This window comes from Salvelinus alpinus, chromosome 8 (assembly GCF_045679555.1).
Source record: "Salvelinus alpinus chromosome 8, SLU_Salpinus.1, whole genome shotgun sequence".
Classification (NCBI taxonomy): domain Eukaryota; kingdom Metazoa; phylum Chordata; class Actinopteri; order Salmoniformes; family Salmonidae; genus Salvelinus; species Salvelinus alpinus.
Window position 1 is genome coordinate 18,149,384 of NC_092093.1, and position 23,587 is coordinate 18,172,970.

The 23,587-nt window shown below is 42.1% G+C and overlaps 1 protein-coding gene across 3 annotated transcripts in view; it reads right to left on the bottom strand.

Annotated features, from left to right (window-relative positions):
• The window catches only part of LOC139582659 (serine/threonine-protein phosphatase 2A 56 kDa regulatory subunit gamma isoform-like), a 38,001-nt gene extending 14,639 nt beyond the window's left edge, over window positions 1–23,362 (bottom strand). Inside the window, exons 1-4 of one of the 3 annotated variants that reach the window (XM_071412853.1) lie at window positions 23,204–23,362; window positions 22,714–22,761; window positions 21,080–21,245; window positions 1,440–1,639 (exon numbers count right to left, since the gene is read on the bottom strand). In XM_071412853.1, the coding sequence (XP_071268954.1) occupies window positions 1,440–1,639; window positions 21,080–21,245; window positions 22,714–22,761; window positions 23,204–23,230 (441 nt within the window). In that variant the 5' untranslated portion in view covers window positions 23,231–23,362. Of the gene's footprint in view, window positions 1–1,439; window positions 1,640–8,106; window positions 8,302–21,079; window positions 21,246–22,713; window positions 22,762–23,203 lie in introns of those variants that run through there. The other 2 variants (XM_071412854.1, XM_071412855.1) reach the window with 2 other exon arrangements.
• Between the last annotated feature and the right edge of the window lie 225 nt (window positions 23,363–23,587).

A 23,587-nucleotide genomic window follows, 5' to 3' on the forward strand; every position in this document is an offset into this window, starting at 1 on the left:
TCTGTATGTTTTCCCTGACAACAATAAACACTGCTGTGTTATTTATGCAGTTTAAATGGTATGGTAGCTAGATGTGTTTAATACTAAAATGTATTGGTAAGTCATGGTATTTAACAAACTTTAAAGTACTTTTTTAGGAGTGAGTAGTCTTGCAAGCAGGCAGCAGGCGAGCCGGCTTCGCGCAGTAGCTCGAGATTATGATTGACAGTTCTGGTTGCCTAGTGATGGACTTGAGTACTGCTTCAGAAGCAGTAATTCCTTTAAAGACAAGTAAATGTCAGTTCATCTCACTAGAGAAGGTTTTGTGTGAGCATTTCTTTTTTTTACATAGTGTAGACTACCCTAACAGACAAACATGCCTCAGCGCTTTCAAGGGGCCACATTCCATTGTCTGAAAAGCGGAATCGAAACAGGCTACTGGTAGCCTACTGTGATTTCATATGAGGCAAAAAAAAAAAATAGTAGGCTAGGCTTGGAGGGTATACCAGTTATAACGTTTACCAGGGCATTTTGAAATACTGACTATGGTTTTCAATAACGTAAAATTTATTAAAATATATTATAATAACCATCTAAGATATGCCAAATAAAATATCTCCAGCTCGAGTCTCCAACTACGCATTTGGTTTGCGAACTTGTTAGCTAAGTAGCTAGCTTGCAAGATCAAGCTGTTGTTTTTTACAGCAGAGACAATCAATCGCCTCCTGGATCAAGATCCCTGCTGCTTACAATTGTTTTGTGTGAAGATATTACATATTTTTATGGTCTATATTATGGTCTGGAAAGAAATAGCGCTTCTTGTGTATGAAGGTCAGGATATGAAGATCCGGATACCGCCCAACCCTAGAGTAGGCTACCCCATGCTCGCAAGACTGGCCCAAAGCTGTAGGTGCCACAATAGGCTAGGATATTCTATTCGCAACAGACCGAAGTCTTAAAACCGCTAGCCAAGAGGCAGAGCAGGCAGGCCAGCGTGTGAGAGAGGCAGGAGAAGGCATGCCAGCGCGAGAGAGAGGCAGGCATGAGAAGGCAGGCTGGCGGTCATATGTTATGATAATCTATAAACACAGAAAATATTTATTTTTTTATAACTGAACGTTTTTCAGTTAATAATTTTTTTAACATTACGGGTCCCAACTTCGTTTAAACGTTTTAACTTTTAAACGTTCACACCCCTAAGGACAATACATCAATGTCACCAGAGGGCCTTCTCCACTGACTAGGCCTATGTGCACCACACAATCAACGGAAGAAGAAAAACAGCATGATAGTGTAGAAGGGTTGTATAAACCAGGAACCAAAAATAAGCAAAACAGGTCCAAAACAGGGAGGGAGGGAGTACTAACAAACACTTTTCTTTCCCTTTTATCTTTAAAAATGTTTTGGTACAGTGTGCACTAATAATTACAACCTAGGCATTCTTCACTGTGTCTACTGACCACGTGCACCACCTCTGGGTAGATGGGCTCTGTGATGACGTTCCTGTTGTGGGTGATGTACTCCACCATCTCGCTGAGCGCTGCCCGCTTCACCTCCTTCCATTTCAGGTCGCTCAGAGGGTCCGACAAAAAGTCAAACAGGACGCAGCACTGACGCAGCTTCTGGACAAACAACTTTTCCTGCTCTGCCGGAGCGACATCTGGGGGGGGGGGAGAGAGTCAGATTCATTATCCACTCACATGAGGAAATTCATTTTCACTGCTTGACAAAATACACAGAACAAAGACAAATTCACAGCACGTACTGTAGGCAAAATAACCAAAAACCCAGCCACTTAACTAGAGAATGAGTCAGTGAAAGTTTTTTTTTAAAGGGGAAAAAAAGAGTCTCACAGACACTGACGCTCCTGATTACAGCCTGCTGAACGAATACAATTGTAAACACTTTCAAATCAGGCTGAAGGAGCACAGAGCGTGGCAGCCATCAAATAAACATTAACATTCAAATATCTGCTCAGTCTCCTTTCTCTGGATGAAGGCTCACTCAGGTAGATACACTACATGACCAAAATGTGGACACCTGTTTATCAAACATCTATAATTTAGCCCAAACAACTACCTCTTTACCTACTGTATTTATTTATTTATTTATTTTGCTCCTTTGCACCCCATTATTTCTGTCTCTACTTTGCGCTTTCTTCCACTGCAAACCAACCATTCCAGTGTTTTTAGGTTTTATTTTACTTGCTGTGTTGTATTCACTTCGCCTCCATGGCCTTTTTATATTTTTATTTATTTATACATATTTGTTTGCCTTCACCTCCCTTATCTCACCTCACTTGCTCACATTGTATATAGACTTATTTTTTTCACTGTATTATTGACTATATGTTTGTTTTACTCCATGTGTAACTATGTGTTGTTGTATGTGTCGAACTGCTTTGCTTTATCTTGGCCAGGTCGCAATTGTAAATGAGAACGTGTTCTCAATTTGCCTACCTGGTTAAATAAAGGTTAAATAAAATAAATAAATAAATAAAAACATCTCATTACAAAATCAAGGGCAATAATGTGGAGTTACTGCAGCAAAGGGGGTGGGGGGACTAACAGCCTCCACTCTTCTGGGAAGGCATTCCACTAGACGTTGTAACATTGGAAGCAAGTCCCAGCAGCATTCAGCCACAACAGCATTAGTGAGGTTGGGCACTGACGTTGGGCGAATAGGCCTGGCTCACAGTTGGCATTCCAATTCATTTCAAAGGTGTTCGATGTGGTTAAGGTCAGGGCTATGTGCATGCCAGTCAAGTTCTTCCACAGCTCAACAAACCCATTTCTGTATGGACCTCGCTTTGTGCACGGGAGCATTGTCATGATGAAACCGTAAATGGGCCTTCACCAAACTGTTGCCACTAAGTTGATAGCACAGAATTGTCTAGAATGTCATTTTATGCTGTAGTGTTAAGGTTTCCCTTCACTGGAACCTAGCCCGAAACATGAACAGCCCCAGACCATTATTCCTCCACCAAACGTTAGTTTGCAATATGCATTCAGGCAGGTAGCGTTCACCCAGATTCGTCCGTCGGACTGCCAGATGGTGAAATGTGACTCATCACTCCAGAGAACACGCATATCCACTGCGCCACAGTCCAATGGCAGCGAGCTTTACACCACTCCAGCCAACAGTTGGCATGGTGATCTTAGGCTTGTGTGCGTGCGGCTGCTCGGACATGGAAACCCATTTCATGAAGCTCCCCACAACCAGTTCTGATGACATTGTTTCCAGAGGCAGTTTGAAACTCAGTAAGTGTTACAACCAAGGACAGACCATTTTTTTGCGCTACAGCAGTCGGTGGTCCCGTTCTGTGAGCCCGTGTGGTCTACCACTTCACGATTGAGTCGTTGTTGCTCCCAGACCTTTCCACTTCACAAAAACAGCACTAACTCACTAGCAGGGCAGAAATTTGACAAACTGACTTGTTGGAAAAGGTGGCATCCTATGACTGCGCCACGTTGAAAGTCACAGCTATTCAGTAAGGCCATTCTACTGCCAATGTTTGTCTATGGAGAATGCATGGCGGTGTGCTTGATTTTATACACCTGTCAGCAAAAGGTGTGGCTGAAATAGCCAAATTCACTCATTTGAAGGGGTGTCCACATTCTTTGTATATATAGTGTCGCTAGCTAGATCATCATTGCCGTGTGCACTGTGCATGCGATGACTGACCACAACACAGCCTGACAGAAATCAATATTTAGAAGCAGCCAGCTTCATACACTAGGCCTACATGACAATTCCAATCTGAAGAGAAAACAAATGCAGTCTAACAAAAGTCTCCGACAGTGCATTCTGGTTAACCACTTTTTTCACCTAACCTGTGTTAGGTACACAAACTTTATTAAAAAAAACATTCACAAATGAGTGCCTTGAATTTTTTTGTTGCAAGTTTGTCATGTAGATCTTGGTTGAACTGACCTACCACCACTACCTGCACACTAGGTCACCACTGAAGCAGGAGATAGAAAGGACTTTGGACCAGGGGCCATATACACAAAGCATCTCTGACAAAGATGGTGGTATATACTGACAAGATACTGGAGTCACCGCTCTAACAATGGGTTAAATGTTCCCAAAGACCAAAGGCAGGCGGGAACATTCTGGCCAACGAAAAAGGTTTGCGGAAAACTATGCTCGCATGATGGGTACCCTAACCATGCCTGGCTAGCTGAGACTTAAACATACATTTTGGTTCCCAGAACTAAAACCTTGGCTTTAGCTCAGTGAGATATTGCCATTTTGAGTTCAATACCTTACCTGGTCAGGTACATTGGTGCAGAGGATGGCATCTATACAGACATGCTGGATTTAAGCCATTATAAATGATTTCTGATAGGTTAATTTGTACATTTATGATGAGGGTTTTGTTATCTATTTTAACAAACTTTTATTTTTTTTAGTTATGTATTGTATATCGCTTTTTATATAAGCCCTTGGGCTTCCAACCACATCATTATCAATTGTTTTTTTGGGGGGTGGGTATTAATTTAAAACGGCATTGATGGTTAAGGGCTTGCAAGTAAGCATTTACCTGTTGATTTCAGCGCATGTGAGAATTTGATTTGTATTTTTTAAAATCTTTGTTGTTTATGACTGGTTCTCTTTGGTGCAAATAAATGATACGTTAAACCTACAAAACCAATGAGCCCGATACTGAGGAGGACTGAACCGATCATCCCACCACACACACAACCTTATGAGTGAAACAACAAAACTGCATGGCTCTCTGACTTTTAGTTGCCACAGCATGACCAAGAGTGTGTCCCAAACAGAACCCTATTCCCTATGTAGTGTGCTACTTTTGACCACAGGTAATTTGGGACGAAGCTCCAGAGAGAATCCTACAGAAAAGGTTGAGGAAACAGGAACGAGGAAACAGGGACGAGGGCTGTTGATCATATAGCACAGCAAATCAGCGTTTCGTTCAATTGAATAATTTTGATATGAAATCGGCAGTTTTCACCAAACCTGCTGATTGTCCAACCTGAACAATTCTATATAGGCCTAAACCTGTGTGTTTTTTAAAAAAGTATAAAGAAACTACCTGACTTGGCAGCCCAGTGCTAACACGACCCCTCTCTTTCATTATCCCCTGTTGAATAACACTGCTTCTGCTGTGGAACATGCCTGTGTCAGGCGTGTTGAGACACGTTGTTGCTCTAACATGCGTGTCCCATTATCCACTCCTCCATGCCTACCCTACCCCAGGCCTAGTGCCATTACACAACAGTCCTAGGGTTTCCCATCTTGCCTAAAATATTAAAGGGACGTGTGCCCCACACCGCATGGCCTCATGACCTTAATGCCTCCACAGACATTTACAGGTTAAGAGAAAGCATCTGAACATTCGCTATGGGTGTAAAACAGGGCACAGATCTAGGATCAGCTTCATCATAACTCCCAGTGAACACAAGCACATCTGAAGGGTTGATGCAGACCTGGATTCAGCCAAGGCACAACGGTTAGGGTAATTGTGTGTCAAGAAGGGCCTACTTAATGCTTTAGGACAAGCTGAAAGTGTGGACTGCTTTGCCTAAACCAACTGCTTTGAATGTTTGCATCATTTTTATGCAAAATAATAGCATTAATGCATTTCTCATAACTAGGCCAAGTAACACCAGTGTTTCCCATAGGATTGTTTTCAGCAGTGGTGGTAAAGGGAGGAGGGGGGTGCTACTAGCGCTAGCGCAATGACATGCTAGATGTTGCCATAGACTTCCAGTCACTGAGCCAATGACTATCCATTTAAAAGTGTCTCGCCAGAAATAGACACAGAGTATTCCAAACATTAAGAACATCTTCCTAATATTGGAGTTGCACACCCCCTTTTGCCCTCAAAACAGCCTCAATTCGTCGGGGCATGTACTCAACAAGGTGTCGAAAGCATTCCACAGGGATGCTGGCCCATGTTGACTCCAATGCATCCCACACTTGTGTTAAGTTGGCTGGATGTCCTTTGGGTGGTGGACCATTCTTGATAAACAAGGGAAACTGTTGGGCGTGAAAAACCCAGCTGCATTACAGTTCTTGACAAAAACCGGTGCACCTGGCACCTACTAACATAGCCCATTCAAAGGCACTGACCGAAGAGGGGACATTATCTTCCAGCTGATGGCACAACTCGAGTTGCACCGCATTATTTCTGTCTCATGCACAAATTCATGTTGTTACTCCTATGAACAAAGAAAGTGACATATTCCACGATATTGAAAAAGACCTAAGCAAATAATAAAAAATAGCATAAGCCTATCGATACACATTCCTACTCATTCATTGCAGCGGCAGTGCTGGTTGAATTATATAAAGTGTGAAAGTAACCACCACTCAAAAACAGCAGCTCTTTATTGTATTCATTGACAGTCTCTAGTTATGGTTATAAAAGTCTTGAAATTTCATAGTATTCAGTGCGCTCGAGGAATCTTTATTTTACACATGCTACTACGTAGGTTACTGCATGATAATCTGAGAAATCCAATTGGCCAGCGCTAGGCCTATAGGTGCACTTGCTTGCTCTCCAGGCCCGCCGGGAAGGCAGAGTTCGATCCTTTAGATACATTAAATTATTTTTTTTAAAATGGGAACACTTCGCCTACCCGGCGTGCAGAGCAGCTGAATCCGGTGCACCTCGCACCATTTAAAAAAATAGTTTAGCAAGGTTTTATTGTTTGGCTATTGACTGGTTGGTGACCACTTACCTACACTGATTGAAGTGGATTTAACAAGTGCCATCAATAAGGGATCATAGCTAGCCCGTGGATTCACCTGGTCAGTCTGTCATGGAAAGAGCAGATGTTCTTAATGTTTTGAACACAGTATATTTTGAAGCGGTGCCAACAAATTCACCAGCTGAGGGCCAACGCTGCTAAATGAAGAGTGGAAACACTGAACACAAGTCTACACCTCTAAGCCAAATCGGTAGTGTCACTCCTACAGTGTCTCAGCAGACTACTCACAACAACAGTGCCAGAGGCCATTAGCTTTTATGGAGATTTGAACAGCAGCTGATGCATAATACATTGCCAGAAAAAATGTCATGACAACAATATGCAGCAGCAGGTCACAGGTGTCTTGGCAAAATATATGTGCATAATAATACAAGATTGAGGCGATGGGGACAATACAGTACGGTTTCCATAAAAATGCACTCGTATTGCAATCAGGAAACCGTTGTTTCTTCACTATTAGTAAAAACAGAAGACCAAACAATGTATATTCAATGACTAGTGTCTGCTACTGTTGTACTAATTTGGTCCTTAAAGCTACTGTTTAACACTGAGGATGTATGAAACAGATTTCAACATTTGGCTGTTTTAAAGATACACATTTTGCCATGGGGCAGAGAGAACATTTCACCTTTTTAAAGCCATTTTCCTCCAATTCTACATATTTTGCCATGGCTTATGCCGTGTCCTTATGCTATCTGAGTTACTCAAACATAGCTGACTGTTTATAAAAACAAATTTAAAACTAATGGTTGTTAGTTCTCAAGATGATCCCATTAAAAAAAATATAGCTCCATTATCTGTTCTACATACTTTATATATCTGGTTATAGTTCACATTGAAAACATTTTACCATCCGGATTTATTTTTATTTTTTTATGTAATCATATTTTCGGGAGCGGCAACAACTAAATGAATATAGGGAAAACACTGCCATCTCCACTGCGAGGGACAGAGCATAGCAAAAGGGCTCTGCCTTTTTAGGGTGACACAAAACACACAAACGGCTGTGACCTCACATCCTTTGACATCAGCAGTCTTGGTGGGGGATGGTAGAGGCAGAAGGCAGTAAAACTAGCCCCCTTCCCCTCCCTTTCTCCCACACTGAGCTATGCAATGCACTAGCAAAAACCTTCCTTGATTGTCTACGACAAAAACAATCTTCACTTGCTCCAAAAACTCCCCAGGTGCCCAGACAGTAGATAACAGACACCCTTCCCTGCCGCCTCCTAGAGAAGGCTTTAGTCTCAAACCGTTTCTATCTGCAAAGCACATTGAAAACAGCTACAGATGGTAAATGGCAACATTTTTGCCCACCTCCCCCTAGTGCGCACACACACAGAACCAGATATAAGACACAGAAAAAAAACTGCCAGCTAGCATTGCTCACCTCTGAAATGCATGAGGGCCACGGGCTGAAAAGGCCCATTTGAGCTCGGTGCATCCAGAACCATCACGCTGGCAGCACTAGTGCCTGTCAACATCTAATGGCTGGGGTAGAAGGTAGCACAGGCTAAGGCGAGGAGCCAGCCTCCATTTTAACACCAAACACTCCGAGCAGAAAATGAAACTCTGCTGCAGTTGGAGGGAACAGGCAAGTTAGTGATGTCATCACTCTAAGGAGTCTGATTGGCCAACCTGGGTCACATGGGGCAGGCTGTCAGAATGCACAAGCATGAGGCAGGTTGAGGGGATTTGCTGGTGTGCTGGGGAAGAGGCGGGACCTTTGCTGTGATTGGAGCAGACACAGGAGGTCTGGCTAACAACCTCAGGGGGAAAGATGACTGAAGCTCTGCAAACCTTACCCCTCATCTCTTTTCTGTCTCGCTCACACAAACATCTACCCTGCCCCCGCCTCCATTACAATAAATGGCATTCCCATCAGAAAGAGCTATGTAAATAAATAAATCAAGACTCAGACAAAGTAACCCACTATAAAAAGTAAGCAAAGAAGCAGTGTAGCCTAATAGGCTACATTATCACCCGCCTTATCTAGTCTCTAGGAAAAGCACAGATAGTCCAATGATACTTTATACAACGTACAGTAGGTCAGTTCTATACACACGTATTATTAGGCTGCATCTTATCTCTGGCTCACAACAACAAGTGGATTTCCCCTCGAACAACAATAATGAGAGGATACATAATTACACAGTGATTGATGAAAGACGTGAAAAATAGCAAAATACGTGGAGGCATTGACTATCATTCAGTAAAAGCGGAGGACCCGTGTGTGTGCGTGCACATACAGATGGCCCAGGTGTAAGAAACAGGAAGCCACAGTTATAACACAGGAAGCTAGTGAGCAAATGTTCTGCCTCAGCTGCTCTCATAGAGAGCAGATACATCACTAACACCAGCACAACAGGCAGACACACGGCGCGCACACAACGACTATGGCTCACATTCTTCTCTTGCTCTTAGTCGTGTATGTGTGTCAGCCCTTTCTGCTTGATAAGACAATGACAGGGGTGTAGACTGACTAACCATGCTCGTTGTAAAGAGCAGAAACACACATAGGATTGTCTACCTGTCACCAACCAAAAATATTTAGCACCTCTGAACAGTGTCAGTAGTCAAGCTCTTTTATTCACACCGCAAAGACCATGAAGTTGGCAGTCACAAGGCCTTGTTAAAATATTCCAAAGCATGAGGTGGCAGTAGCACTGTTTGGCAATGCATGTCCGTTTGCGTTGCTTAGTTTAAAGTCTAGATTCCAATGTTTATTAGCTAGCTAGATGTGCCAATGTTGCTATTTTGTAGAAAGCCCTTGTTGATACAGATGGCCACAGCTAGATAAATATCTATCAAATGACGAACAATGTAATTCACTCTCCATAATCCCATACTGCCTCTGCCTGCCCATAGCGACATTTTAGCTAGCTAGCGTTAGCATATTTGCTAGCTATCACAACATAGCAATTGAGCTAAGGACACTGCAATAACAGGCATTGTGATTGAATTATAATGGAAATACTAACTACAGTGGCTAGCTAGCTAGGAGGAAGTATTCCAAATCAAAGTCACATGCGCCGAATACAACAGGTGTAAACCTTACAATGAAATGCTTACTTACGAGCCCCTAACCAACAATGCAGTTTAAAAAATATGGATAAGCATAAGAAATAAAAGTACCAAGTAATTAAAGAGCAGCAGGAAAATAACAATAGCGGGACTATGATTCACCGAACTAAAGTACTTTAAGAAAGTTGTTGTTTCAGTCTCCCCCATCTCCACTAACTGAAGCTAATTGTATGGATTTTTTCCCTATTAACAATGTCAAATTAACATCTGTACAGAAAAACACATGAAGGCCAAATTACAGAGAAACTTCTTGATGCAATTAAAGCCTTTAAGTCCGGGAAAACTCCAAGGCTGGATGGCATACCAGTGGAAGTATACCAAACTTTTTTTGATATACTCAGAGGACCATTATTAGCATGTTTTAACCACTCCTACATAAACGGTAGATTATCAGACAAGCAAAAATGTCTGATATCATTATTACTGAAACAGGATCCAAGTGGTATATAAACTCAGCAAAAAAAGAAATACCCCTTTTTTAGGACCCTGTCTTTCAAAGATAATTCGTAAAAATCCAAATAACTTCACAGATCATTGTAAAGGGTTTAAACACTGTTTCCCATGCTTGTTCAATGAACCATAAACAATTAATCAACATGCACCTGTGGAACAGTCGTTAAGATGCTAACAGCTTATAGACGGTAGGCATTAAGGTCACAGTTATGAAAACTTAGGACACTAAAGAGGCCTTTCTGACTCTGAAAAACACCAAAAGAAAGATGCCCAGGGTCCCTGCTCATCTACGTGAACGTGCCTTAGGCATGCTGCAAGGAGGCATGAGGACTGCAGATGTGGCCAGGGCAATAAATTGCAATGTCCGTACTGTGAGATGCCGAAGACAGTGCTACAGGACGGACAGCTGATCGTCCTCGCAGTGGCAGACCACATGTAACACCTGCGGGACAGGTGCAGGATGTCAACAACTGCCCGAGTTACACCAGGAACACACAATCCCTCCATCAGTGCTCAGACTGTCCACAATAGGCTGAGAGAGGTTGGACTGAGGGCTTGTAGGCCTGTTGTAAGGCAGGTCCTCACCAGACATCACTGGCAACAACGTCGCCTATGGGCACAAACCCACCGTCGCTGGACCAGACAAGCAAAAAGTGCTCTTCACAGACGAGTCGCGTTTTTGTCTCACCAGGGGTGATGGTCGGATTCGCGTTTATCGTCGAAGGAATGAGCGTTACACCGAGGCCTGTACTCTGGAGCAGGATCGATTTGGAGGTGGAGGGTCCGTCATGGTCTGGGGCGGTGTGTCACAGTATCATCTGACTGAGCTTGTTGTCATTGCAGGCAATCTCAACGCTGTGCGTTACAGAGAATACATCCTCCTCCCTCAGGTGGTACCCTTCCTGCAGGCTCATCCTGACATGTCCCTCCAGCATGACAATGCCACCAGCCATACTGCTCATTCTGTGCATGATTTCCTGCAAGACAGGAATGTCAGTGTTCTGCCATGGCCAGCGAAGAGCCCGGATCTCAACCCCATTGAGCACGCCGGGACCTGTTGGATCGCAGGGTGAGGGCTAGGGCCATTCCCCCCAGAAATGTCCAGGAACTTGCAGGTGCCTTGGTGGAAGAGCAGGGTAACATATCACAGCTAGAACTGGCATATCTGGTGCAGTCCATGAGGAGGAGATGCACTGCAGTACTTAATGCAGTTCGTGGCAACACCAGATACTGACTGTTACTTAAGATTTTGACCCCTTTGTTATTCCATTTCTGTTAGTCACATCTGTGGAACATGTTCAGTTTATGTCTGTTGTTGAATCTTATGTTCATACAAATATTTACACATGTTGAGTTTGCTGAAAATAAATGCAGTTGACAGTGTGAGGTCGTTTCTTTTTTTGCTGAGTTTATATAAAGATCAAGTCCATTTAAAAAAATTGGAGGCTTCTTACACTTCAGTGTTGCGGTACAAAAATTCTAGCCAAATGCTTGGCGCATAAAATTAAAAAGGTTTTGTCAAGATATTATTCATCCTAATCAGACAGGTCTTTTACATTGACGATACATTGGAGATAATACAAGACAACTACTGGAAACAATAGAATACTATGACATATCTGGGGAAAAAGGCCTGGTTTTCATAGCTGATTTTGAAAAGGCTTTTGATAAAGACTTGAGTTTTTATATAAATGCCTAGTATATTTCAATTTGAGAATCTCTTATAAAATGGGTTTAAGTATAGTAACCCTATGTATAAAATAGTAAATAATGGCTACATCTCAGTAAGTTTTAAACTGTCAAGAGGAGAAAAACAAGGTTGTCCACAATCGGCATATCTATTTATTATTGCCATTGAAGTGTTAAAATTAGATCCAACAATAACATAAAGGGATTAGAAATCCGTGGCTTAAAAACAAAGGTTTCATTATACGCTGATGATTCATGTTTTCTTTTAAAACCACAATTAGAATCCCTCCACAGCCTCAGAGGATCTAGATACTTTTGCTAATTAAAACCAAATTATGGTAAATGTACTACATTATGTATTGGATCACAAAAAAAGTTCAACTTTTACATTACTGTGTAGTTTACCAATAAAATGGTCTGACAGTATACTCAGTATACTTATCATGAAAGAAAGAAATGATCTCACTCCAATACATTTTTAGTCATTTCAGTTTACCTATTTGTTTATGGTTTTCCCTACACCTAGTGACCTGCTTTTTGAATTATATGAACAAAAAATATTCAATTTATTTGGAATGACAAGCCAGACAAAATTAAAAGGGCCTATTAACATAACGAATATGAATTCGGAGGGAAGAAATTATTAAATACTAAAGCATTAGACCTCACAAAATGTATCAGTCATACAAAAGTTACACTCAAATCCGAAATGGTTCTCTAGTAAATTACTAAGAAAGTCTCACCCCATGTGCAAGAAAGGCCTTTTTCCCCTTTATTCAGATTACACTTTCGGTTATCTCCAAAGTTTTTTTTATTTTTTAAACATGCCTTAGAAACTTGGTTGCAATTTCAGTTTAATCCACCTGAGACAGAACAAATAATACAACATATATTGTAGTTAAACTCAAATATACAAGTTTATTGATAAGATTATTTTAAAAAGGTGTAATGTTTGTAAATGTTATCATAAATAGGACTGGTGAAGTTGTCAAATGCAGCTAACACAGATCTAAGGAAATGTCTGCTCTACCTAAAATTACAACCAACTAATTGCAGCATTACCTAAAAATAGAAGAGGCAAGTAGAAGGGGGAAGTAAATTAACTTGTCTGTCGGCCCTGCATTCACTTCTTATGGCTGCAGGGGCAGTATTGAGTAGCTTGGATGAAAGGTGCCCAGAGGTGCCCATATTAAACTGCCTGCTCCTCAGTCCCAGTTGCTAATATATACATATTATTATTAGTATTGGATAGAAAACACTGAAGTTTCTAAAACTGTTTGAATGATGTCTGTGAGTATAACAGAACTCATATGGCAGGCAAAAACCTGAGAAAAAAATCCAAACAGGAAGTTGGAATTCTGAGGTTGGTCGATTTTCAACCAAGACCCTATTGAATACACAGTGGGATATGGATGAGTTTCCACTTCCTACAGCTTCCACTAGATGTCAACAGTCTGTAGAACCTTGTCTGATGCCTCTACTGTGAAGTGGGGCCGACGGAGACAGGAATTAGTCAGGTCTACCATGACCTGACCATGCTCTGACCATGCACGTTCACATGAGAGGGAGCTCTGTTCCATCGCACATCTGAAGTCAATGTAATTCTCCGGTTGGAACATTATTCAAGATAAGTTAAAAACATTCTAAAGATTTATTCAATACATCGTTTGACATGTTTCTACTGACTGTTACGGAACTTTTTGACATTTCGTCTGCTTTTAGTGAACGCGCTTCCTGACTTTGGATTTGTTTACCAAACACACTAACAAAAATTGCTATTTGGACATAAATGATGGACATTACCGAACAAAACAAACATTTTTTGTGGGAGTCCTGGGAGTGCATTCCGACGAAGATCAGCAAAGGTAAGTGAAGTTGTATAATACTTTTTATGAGTTTTGTTGACTGCACAATTTGGCGGGTAACTGTATGGCTTCCTTTTGTGGCTGAATGTTGTTCTCAGATTATTGAATACTGTGCTTTTGCCGTATTAAGAACAAGTTTATCTTTAATTCTATGTAAAACATGTATCTTTCATCAAAGTTTATGATGAGTATTTATGTTATTTGATGTGGCTCTCTGCAATTTCTCCGGATATTTTGGAGGCATTTCTGAAAATGGCGCCAACGTAAACTGAGATTTCTGGATATAAATATGAACTTTATCGAACAAAACATATGTATTGTGTAACATGAAGTCCTATGAGTGTCATCTGATGAAGATCAAAGGTTAGTGATTAATTTTCTCTATTTCTGCTTTTTGTGACTCCTGTCTGGCTGGAAAAATGGCTGTGTTTTTCTGTGATTTGGCGGTGACCTAACAGAATCGTTTGTGGTGCTTTCGCTGTACAGCCTATTTTAAAATCAGACACTGTGGTGGGATTAACAAGAAGTGTATCTTTAAAATGGTGTGAAATACTTGTATGCTTGAGGAATTTTAATTATGAGATTTCTGTTTGAATTTGGCGCCCTGCACTTTCACTGGCTGTTGTCCTATCGATCCCATTAACTGGATTGCAGCCATAAGAAGTTTAAAGACCAAAAACGGTTGAAGAAAATTAAAGGACCAAAAAATTGACAGTGGTGCCATATAAATTGCTAAATAGTTGGGCAGAGATTTGATGTACCGATTCCATGGCACATGGTTTATGAATTGACACGCAAAACGACGTTTTGCGGATTCAAAACTTCAAAATGTTTCTATTTAAATTATACAAAATTCTTGTAACCAATAGAATGTTATATATTATGGGGGATAAAATCTTCCCAGCTCTGCAGATTTTGCTGCGAGGAGGCAGAGTCATTAGATCATTATTTCAGCAAAAATGTTTCTTTAAATTTACAATCTGTAGAAGCTATGAGAATAGAAAGGTTCAGTACTTTTGTGAAGCATCACAGCGCAGTTGAAAAATATATGGCAAATAGAAATCCAAAATGGATGGTGTTAAGAGATAGATGGGAGGGGTTGAATGGAGTTGAAAGGTGGGACTAACAACAAGATAATCAATGTAAAACATACAGGGTCTGTAAAATGTATACAGTGATCCCTCGCCACTTCGCGGTTCACTTATCGCGGATTCGCTATTTCGCGGATTTTCATAATGCATTATTATTTTTTTTTTGGTGCATTGTGCTCTGCATTCTGATTCGCTAAAAACTCACTCCCGCTTCTTGTATCAAAACATGCTACGAATTGTGCTATCATTTTGTCGTCTCGTGCAGTTATGTGTACGTACATAAAACAGCTTGGCAAATTTACATTAAGTTGGCCAAATTATCTTGTAATTTCGAACATCTCCTAAACCCATAATGTCGACGAAACGGCCTACACGTGAGTCACTGTATTTGTATACATGTAATAGTTGCTAATTGTAAAAAAAAAAAAAGTTTTCTATTTCGCGGATTTCACTTATCGCGGGTCATTTTCGGAACGTAACCCCCGCGATAAACGAGGGATTACTGTATAGGTTCAGAAATGTTGTGAAATAGCACAGTTACAAATAGAAATCAAACTGGATGGACATAAGAAATAGAGGAAGGACTAAAAACAAACAAAATAACTATTGTAAAATAGATTGTCTGTAAAATGTGTCTGTATAAACTGAAAGTAGAAGATTTGTTTACTCCAATTGGGGGAGGGGTATAATAAAAGGTATATATTTAAAATAAAAAATTAGATATATTTACCCTCAAAAATATGGGGGATTGGAAATGATGAAGACAATTACATTGATGGAAGCAACAATCTACAATATTAAAGCTGATCCACCCCCTAAAAAAAAAAAAACATACAATAGAAAAAAAACAATAGTGAGACTATATACAGGGGGGTACCGCTACAGAGTCAATGTGCAGGGGCACAGGTTAGTTGAGGTAATATGTACATGTAGGTAGAATTTTTAAAGTGACTACGCATAGATGACAACAGAGAGTAGCAGCAGTGTAAAAGAGGGTGGGGAGACAATGCAAATAGTCTGGGTGACCATTTGATTTGCTGTTCAGGAGTCTTAGGGCTTGGACGTAGAAACTGTTTTGAAGCCTCTTGAACCTAGACTTGGCGCTCCAGTACTGCTTGCCGTGCGGTAGTAAAGAGAACAGTCTATGACTAGGGAGGCTGGAGTCTGACAATTTTTAGGGCCTTCCTCTGACACCGCCTGGTGTAGAAGTCCTAGATGGCAGGTAGCTTAGCCCCAGTGATGTACTGGGCCATACGCACTACCCTCTGTAGTGCCTTGCGGTCGCAGGCCAAGCAGTTGCCATACCAGGCAGTGATGCAACCAGTCAGGATGCTCTCGATGGCGCAGCTGTAGAACCTTTTGAGGATCTGAGGACCCATGCCAAATCTTTTCAGTCTCCTGAGGTTGGAATAGGTTTTGTCGTGCCCTCTTCACGACTGTCTTGGTGTGCTTGGATCATGTTAGTTTATTGGTGATGTGGACGCCAAGGAACTTGAAGCTCTCAACCTGCTTCACTACAGCTCCGTCGATGAGAATGGGGGCGTGCTCGGTCCTCTTTTTCCTGTATTCCTCTATCATCTCCTTTGTATTTACTGTTGTGTCTATAGCGTCTGTGCATTTAACCAGCTACCATCCCATAACTTACATTGCATATGAAGTGTGACTGGCTCATGACATTTAACCGATATATGGAGAAAATTCCAAATTCCAAACTCCGGTCCCCACGTGGGGGTTTGTGTTCTCGGATTGGGGAAAGGGGGATACCTAGTCAGTTGTACAACAATGCATTCAACTGAACTGTGTCTTCCTCATTTAACCCAACCCCTCAATCAGAGAGGTGCAGGGGGCTGCCATAATCAACATCCACGTCTTCGGCGCTCGAGGAACAGTGGGTTAACTGCCTTGCTCAGGGGCAAAACGACAGATTTTTTACCTTGTCAGCTCAGGTATTCAATCCAGCAACATTTCGGTTACTGGCCCAACCCTCAATCCACTAGGCTACCTGCCACCCATTGGTTCAAAGTCAAGTTGTTGACCGAGTCCACAAGGAGAAATGGCAGGTTCGTCGCTACCGGCTCAGCACGCAGCAAGTACAGCTTTCTGTCTAGTAAGAGAAGGAACAGCCTCCCACTGTGATAAGTACCTATCGGCAGTGAGATTCTTGGCGTGTTTCATGCTTTCCCCCCTACTGTGGTTTCTGACCTAAATCAAATAGGTGAAGTGAGTCATAGTGCAACTTGTGAACTCAACTGCGTTTTCAGAAAATGTTCCAACTGACAGCGGGATTCCTTAGCTTTGTTTGTAGGAGGTCGAACTGAAGATGACCAGTCAGGTTAGCTGCTGCGTGTTTTCGATCTGGATGTTCTGTGTCCAGGGTCACTATAGGAAGGTATGAGTAAGTATTGATGTTGCTATAGATACAGACTGAACCAACGGTCTTTACATTAGAGGTGAGGGAGGCTGCGTGTCTATTGGCAAAGTAGCACATGGGGAGAGAGCTAATGTCACTGTGCACCACACTGAATACTCTGTGAGAAAGTGAAAGGAAGAACCCTCTCTCTTATAAGTTAACTAGTACCATTGGCAGTATTCAAGAGGAGAATAGTTGGTAAATGTATTGTTACCAGTAGAATTATTTACAATTAGAAAATACTGATAACAGGTAATTCAGTTTAGTTATATAAAAGCAATTCCTGGTTTGTGTGTGTGTGGTGGCGCTGATATTTGGCAGTCTCAGCCACGTACATAGCTTTACAGTACGTGGACTAAAGATTGCAGGCCTGCATAAGACTAGAGCAAAGCAACTGGTGAAGTAATGCTCTGTTATAGCTGTTATGGGCAGCCTAGCTGTGTGGAGAAGGGAAGCTTTTTGTAACCAAGACCTTTGAAATGTTTAAATCATTAATGTAATGTGATTTCTGGATTCAAGTATTTAAAGTGTGTGTGTGGTGTGTAGGGATGGGCATAAAGTACAAAATACAACTACAAAATACCCTAAAGACCAATGTATCAATAAATTAAAATACATGTACTTTAAAATATATTTGGAAGTAGCTGAGTTAACAGAAACAACATTGTCAGTAACCGTTAAAGAAACTTCTATGACAGTGATATGTTCTTTATCCATCTTAGTTGAATACACTCTCACTCTGGATAAGAGCATCTTTTAAATGACCAAAATGTAAATATGTGAAAATGAACAACTGCAAAGCACACTGGGTATTGCCATTGACCTCGTTTCAGTGCGGAGATCAGAGTAAGTCAACATGTTATGCAATTGTTCCTTTTTACATTACATATAGTTAATTTATCAGATGCTCATATCACACCATAGTGCCATCAGACTTGATACCAATGTAGGGTGAAAGGGGGCCACAAAATGTTGAACTGCTATAAAGAAATGGTATAGTGAAGTATTTTGAAAATACAAATTACAGCTTTCAAAAGTATCTGTTACAAAATACACTGGAGTGTAGTTCAACACATCATAGAAAATCCTCCGAAATCATTAAAATACATGCAACAGAAACACCGCCCAGCTCTGTGTGTCGTCTTGTTCTTCTATCCTCGTGTGGACCTGAAATACCCACAAGTCCCCACAAGGATAGTAAAACAAGAAATTTTCCCTTGTTAGGACATTTCCCATGTCCACACAAGGACAAAGGCTATTTTAAGCTCAGGGGTTAGGGTGTGGCGTTAGAAGTTAACATTAGATAAAACAGGATTTTGAATGGAAATACATTTTAGGTCCCCACAAGAATAAAAAAAAACAAGTGTGTGTGTGTGTGAGATTGAGCTGTTTCTGGCCTGCTTAGTCATGGGGCATTCTCCTGTCTGAAGAGCTGTTGTTCTTCTGATACAGACTGCACGCACTCACTCATTGGTTATCCTCCAAACTCTCATTTGGCACAGGCCACCGGGCTCCAGCCATTTATATAAACTCTCCCGCTAGCCTCTACAGTTGTGCAGAACAACTGGACTGAACTTGTGACGCGTCGGGCTACTCTGGCTATAACAACAAGGTCTGTTTTGGAGCCATTTCAAAGATGTGTCAATATAAGTAATTGAAGACTTCTTTTATGAGTCTGCTGACACTTCTACACCACTTTCTATTGACCTCAAGCTACTACTGAAGCCATATGTCATCCAGCCAATGACTTGAGTTCACAGTCACACAGAGTGAAGTTCCTCCGCTCTGAAACAACAGTTCCTCCAGACAACAGTTCCCAACAGAGAGCGAGAGAAACTGTATCCCTCCCAAGAGAGCTCCTCTGTCACGGGATCTCAAACAAAAACACCAGCTGCTGTTCGTTTCTTTCTTCACCACCTTTTGGCAAACCCTTGCAGGGTGGGAGAGTTGAGAGCCAAGTGGGGGGTTAACTAAAAACAGACACTTGTCTGAAACACTGTGGTGTTTGTTTTTCCCCCAAAGTAGCAAGTTGGTCATGCTTATCAAACTGTGGAAAAGGTAAACATTATCCTGGAACAGCTTTTTTTAGGCATTACCACCACGTGAACAGGATGCAGACTGCATATTCCACTCAGCAATAATGTGAGGTGGTATCAGGCTGCATCTTCCCCTGCCTGGTCAGTCTTCTGTCAAAAAGAGGCACCTATTAAAGCTCTGTGGAACACAAAATAAACAACCCCTAAAGTTCATTGTAGCTCTCGGAAATCAGCTCTTCAGCTACACAGAACTAACTCTCCAAAAGCAGCACTCTACCTCTTCATGTGGCCCAGGTGTCCAGAGCCAGCCCGTTGGTAAAGCTCTGTGTAGCGGTCTAGTCTGCAGTAGTTCAGCCATTCAAAAAGCAGCAGCACTAAAGCTCGGTGTAGCCTGACTGCTGCCGACAAACAGAGTTTATCTCCATCCAGAGGAGAATGTGTGGAATGAAAGCAGGCCTTGCTAGGTGCCTGACTGCCTATTAGGACAGGACCACTGATAACACCCACAAGGTCATGGTCCATCGGACAATATTAGCAGAACAACCTTATCAAAAGCCCTCGTTGAGCCCATGATGTGACCAACTGTTACCACGACTCGGAGCTTATCGAACTCGTAAAGAACACAGTAACGCAAGAGAAAGGAAACAAAAGTATTACATGATCAGAGATAAGCGTCTGCCTGAATGTAAGCGGTCTGACAGAAGACACAGGGACGAGTGAGAGGTGTACAGGACATACTATCACTGCTGAAGCAGTTGGCTTGCGTGGTTACTCTAGACAGAGTTGGATGTAGACAGAAACTAAAGCAGCTCTCCACTTTGCCCCAAACACCAAATGTTCCATGTTATTTCAGACCCTGCATCTAGGCCTAAGTAATGCACGGGTCCTGTCCTTTTCACATGGTGTAGCATAGCTTATGTACTTATGAAATCTGCTGGATGTGAATACTGCGCACATTCCACATCTATAATAGTTTGCCATGGACAGCCAACTGCATGCCAGTCACTCACAGTAGTAACATTATAACACTGCATAGGATTTGCATGCGCCAGTGCTGATATTGTCCATGAGAAATGCAGGGGAGGGTAGGTGGGTTGTAATGTAGCTCCCTGCCAACCACACGCTTATCTGGCAACCGGCAGCATCCTGAAACAAGGACCTGGCAGCATCAAAGCCTTATCTCTGGATTACCCCCTAAATATAGACACTTGTGTTAAATCCAGCGCAAAGTCAGAGCCCTTTACGTCCACTGTTTGTTTCCACGTCTTGAGCAATGCTGTCGGAGGTACATTTTATAGCATGGCAGAGCAGTGGGGAGGTACAGAGACTTGCACAGAGAGCGAGAGAGAGTGATGGTGACGGTGACGTTGCTGTGATTTACATCAGATAAGAATGCAAGAGAGCTTTTGGAGATGGCAGGCAGCTATGCTAAAGCTTACCAGGGCTAAACCTAGAGGATAAGCCAGGGCTGGGGGTAATGGGACAGGGGCCAGCACATAGATCAGTTGGGAGGGCTGAGAAACCAAAACTTACCAAGCCAATACAGGATACAGACCATCGCCTAGATAGCTAGATTTACTTTCGCTTATGGAGTGAACGGAGACAAAATATATGTCTTTGAATAGGCTGAGTTAGGACTAGCCTAGACTAGGAGTGGTTTACTGTGCAGTCATACCTTTGAAAGCATGAGACAAGAGAGAGGTCTAGGAATAGGCTAGATTAGGTCCAATCGTACCTTTGAAGGCAGGCAGCTTCTGCAGCTCTCTGTTGTTGCTGAGGCTGAAGCGGGACGAGCTCTGCCTCTTGTCCTTCTTGACCGGCGTCTGGGAACCCGGCTGCTTGCCCTTCAGCAGCTGAGTGGCGGGAGGGACGCTGTTACTGCCTTTCCTATTGGAACCCTGCTGTGTGGAGGGGGGGGGGGCATGGATCAGAGCATGCACCCAGGTTTGTTCATTAGACACCAAACAAAAAACAATGAAACGGAGGGACTATTCATTTTGTATCTAATTTCAAAAGGTTTCCCCCTACTGAACACAACCCAGTGTAGAGTCGTCCCGGCCCCCCCTAGGTTAGATATGAAAACTGGTAAATGTGGGCAGTTTCTCATAGTCTTGTCCCACCTGCCTGCTGGGACCCATTAATCACCACACATACACCTGACAAGGCTGTCTCTCCGCTATGGAGTTACATCAGAAGGGGGATTTGTCAAATTCACTGAACTCAACTAAATGTTGCCTTTCACACTACAAGACAGGGGTTTAGGGTTTTAGGCCTTCTTAGTGAGCCGCCGGCCTGCCGACTGTCTAGTAGTGGGAGGAATAAAGCTGCTGGAACCCATGACGGGCCTGGATTACTGACCCATGAAACAACAGAAGGTCTTCTCTCCCGCTGATTAATTTACCCAATGTGTTAGCTTCATAACTTTATACCTTCATAGCGGTTTCAGCTTTATATACTGTATTAGCTTCATACTGCAGCTGGTCAGGCCCTTGGGTAAGAAAGTGGTGTGGTTCACACATCCAAAAAAACACAGGAGACAGGAAATAAGTCTAGCTACATGTAACCAAAGAGGCAGACATTTATTCTGTTTGTTTCTGAACAGACATATCAAAAAACTTCTCTGCTTGCATCTAACGCCCTGTTTAACCCAGCTCAAACAATGAGAAGGTCGTGCTAGCTTAGGCCATTGGCGCTTAAACAAAGGGTATTACTAAGCCTGAACCAGCCTGTATAATATGACTCCCATGGTTTCATTGTCATCATCCCACTGACGTCAAAAGCTTAGAACCCCAGTGGCCACAAGCATCCCAGAGGAGAGCGGAACCTGGCTGTATGCAGAGAGGGGTTGGATTGGGTTGTGGGAGTAATACAGCGATTTCAATTTGACACATTAGCAGTTCGGCTGCATGGCTGATGACACACAGTACAGATAGATAACCCCGGATTACACCCCCAGAGAGCGAGAGGAGGGCAAACCGTTTTTATGAGGGCTTAATCCCTGACTGGTGTATGTTCCTGTGGATTCATGGCCATATCTACATCTTCAGTACATCTGATTTTAACTAACATAACTAGCCATCTTAAGTGGTCTCTGATCACAATGGTAGTAGCTAATGTTATGCAAGCATTATTTATATTCTGACAAAGTAAAGGGATAGTGACTACCATGTTTTTGAAACGGACAACTAGTCTCTCTACATGTGAATCAGGTTCATATCCGCTGCTTGGGTAGAACAAAATGGCATTGAAATGTTTGCATTCAAAACCATATATATATATATAGTTTTTGGTGCTGTAGTAGCTAACGTCAAGTGTTTATCTTGCACATTCATAGACGGGTTCTCAAGAGCTAGCGAGGTGTTTAGTTACCTCATGGTCGTTTTCCTGACCTCCGGTTTTGACAACTTTTCCCGACTCCTGTAAAGAAAACATATTTTAGACATGCCTTATTCAAAAGTCAGCTAAGTAATGTGTAGGGACAGGGGGCAAGTTGACTAATGTCAAACGCTAACGTTAGCACTTCATGTTTACCTTCCCAAGCAAAGCTAATGTTTTTGACAGTTTTGTTGAAGTTGAACAAGTTATTTAGTAACTTTAAGAAGTTAACTTTAATTGTAGCAAACGTTAACTATGCGTTTATGTCCCTCAAATCGTACTGTACTTTTTGTTACAAATAATCTGACTGGCTACACGCAACTACCCAGCTAACGGTAGCTATCCAAGTTAGCATAGCTAGCTAACATTAGCTAGTCATAATGGGACATTGCAAATGTCGAGTCGACGGCCGCCTGTTCGTAGTTCAAACGAGTTGTTGTACATCACTACTCGTATGGGCGGTTTTGCAAAACTCCCAACTTACCTTCTCTTTTTTCGCTTTATTCGGCATTGCAAAAATTTAGCCGCCCTCGTTCCCTCTCTGACGCTCTCCAGAAGCTAAAGCCTAACGACGTTTAGCAGTTCTTCTTCTTTGGTATCATGGCGTTCGCATATTTTGTTTGTGCATGCCGCCACCTACTGTGCGGTAGTGTGTGGTCGATCACGTTATATTTTGTGATACAAAAATAAAAAGGAAAACATTTCACCACCAATTACCTACACCTATGTAACCTACCACTATTTAATAAAAATCACCCCCACATTCCACTACTTCGCCCCTTACTGATCATATACCAGGCTGACCGCCTGGGAGGGCGAGACTCTTTCGTTCAAAACCTTATAAGTCTTCTGCAGTAAAACCTCTACA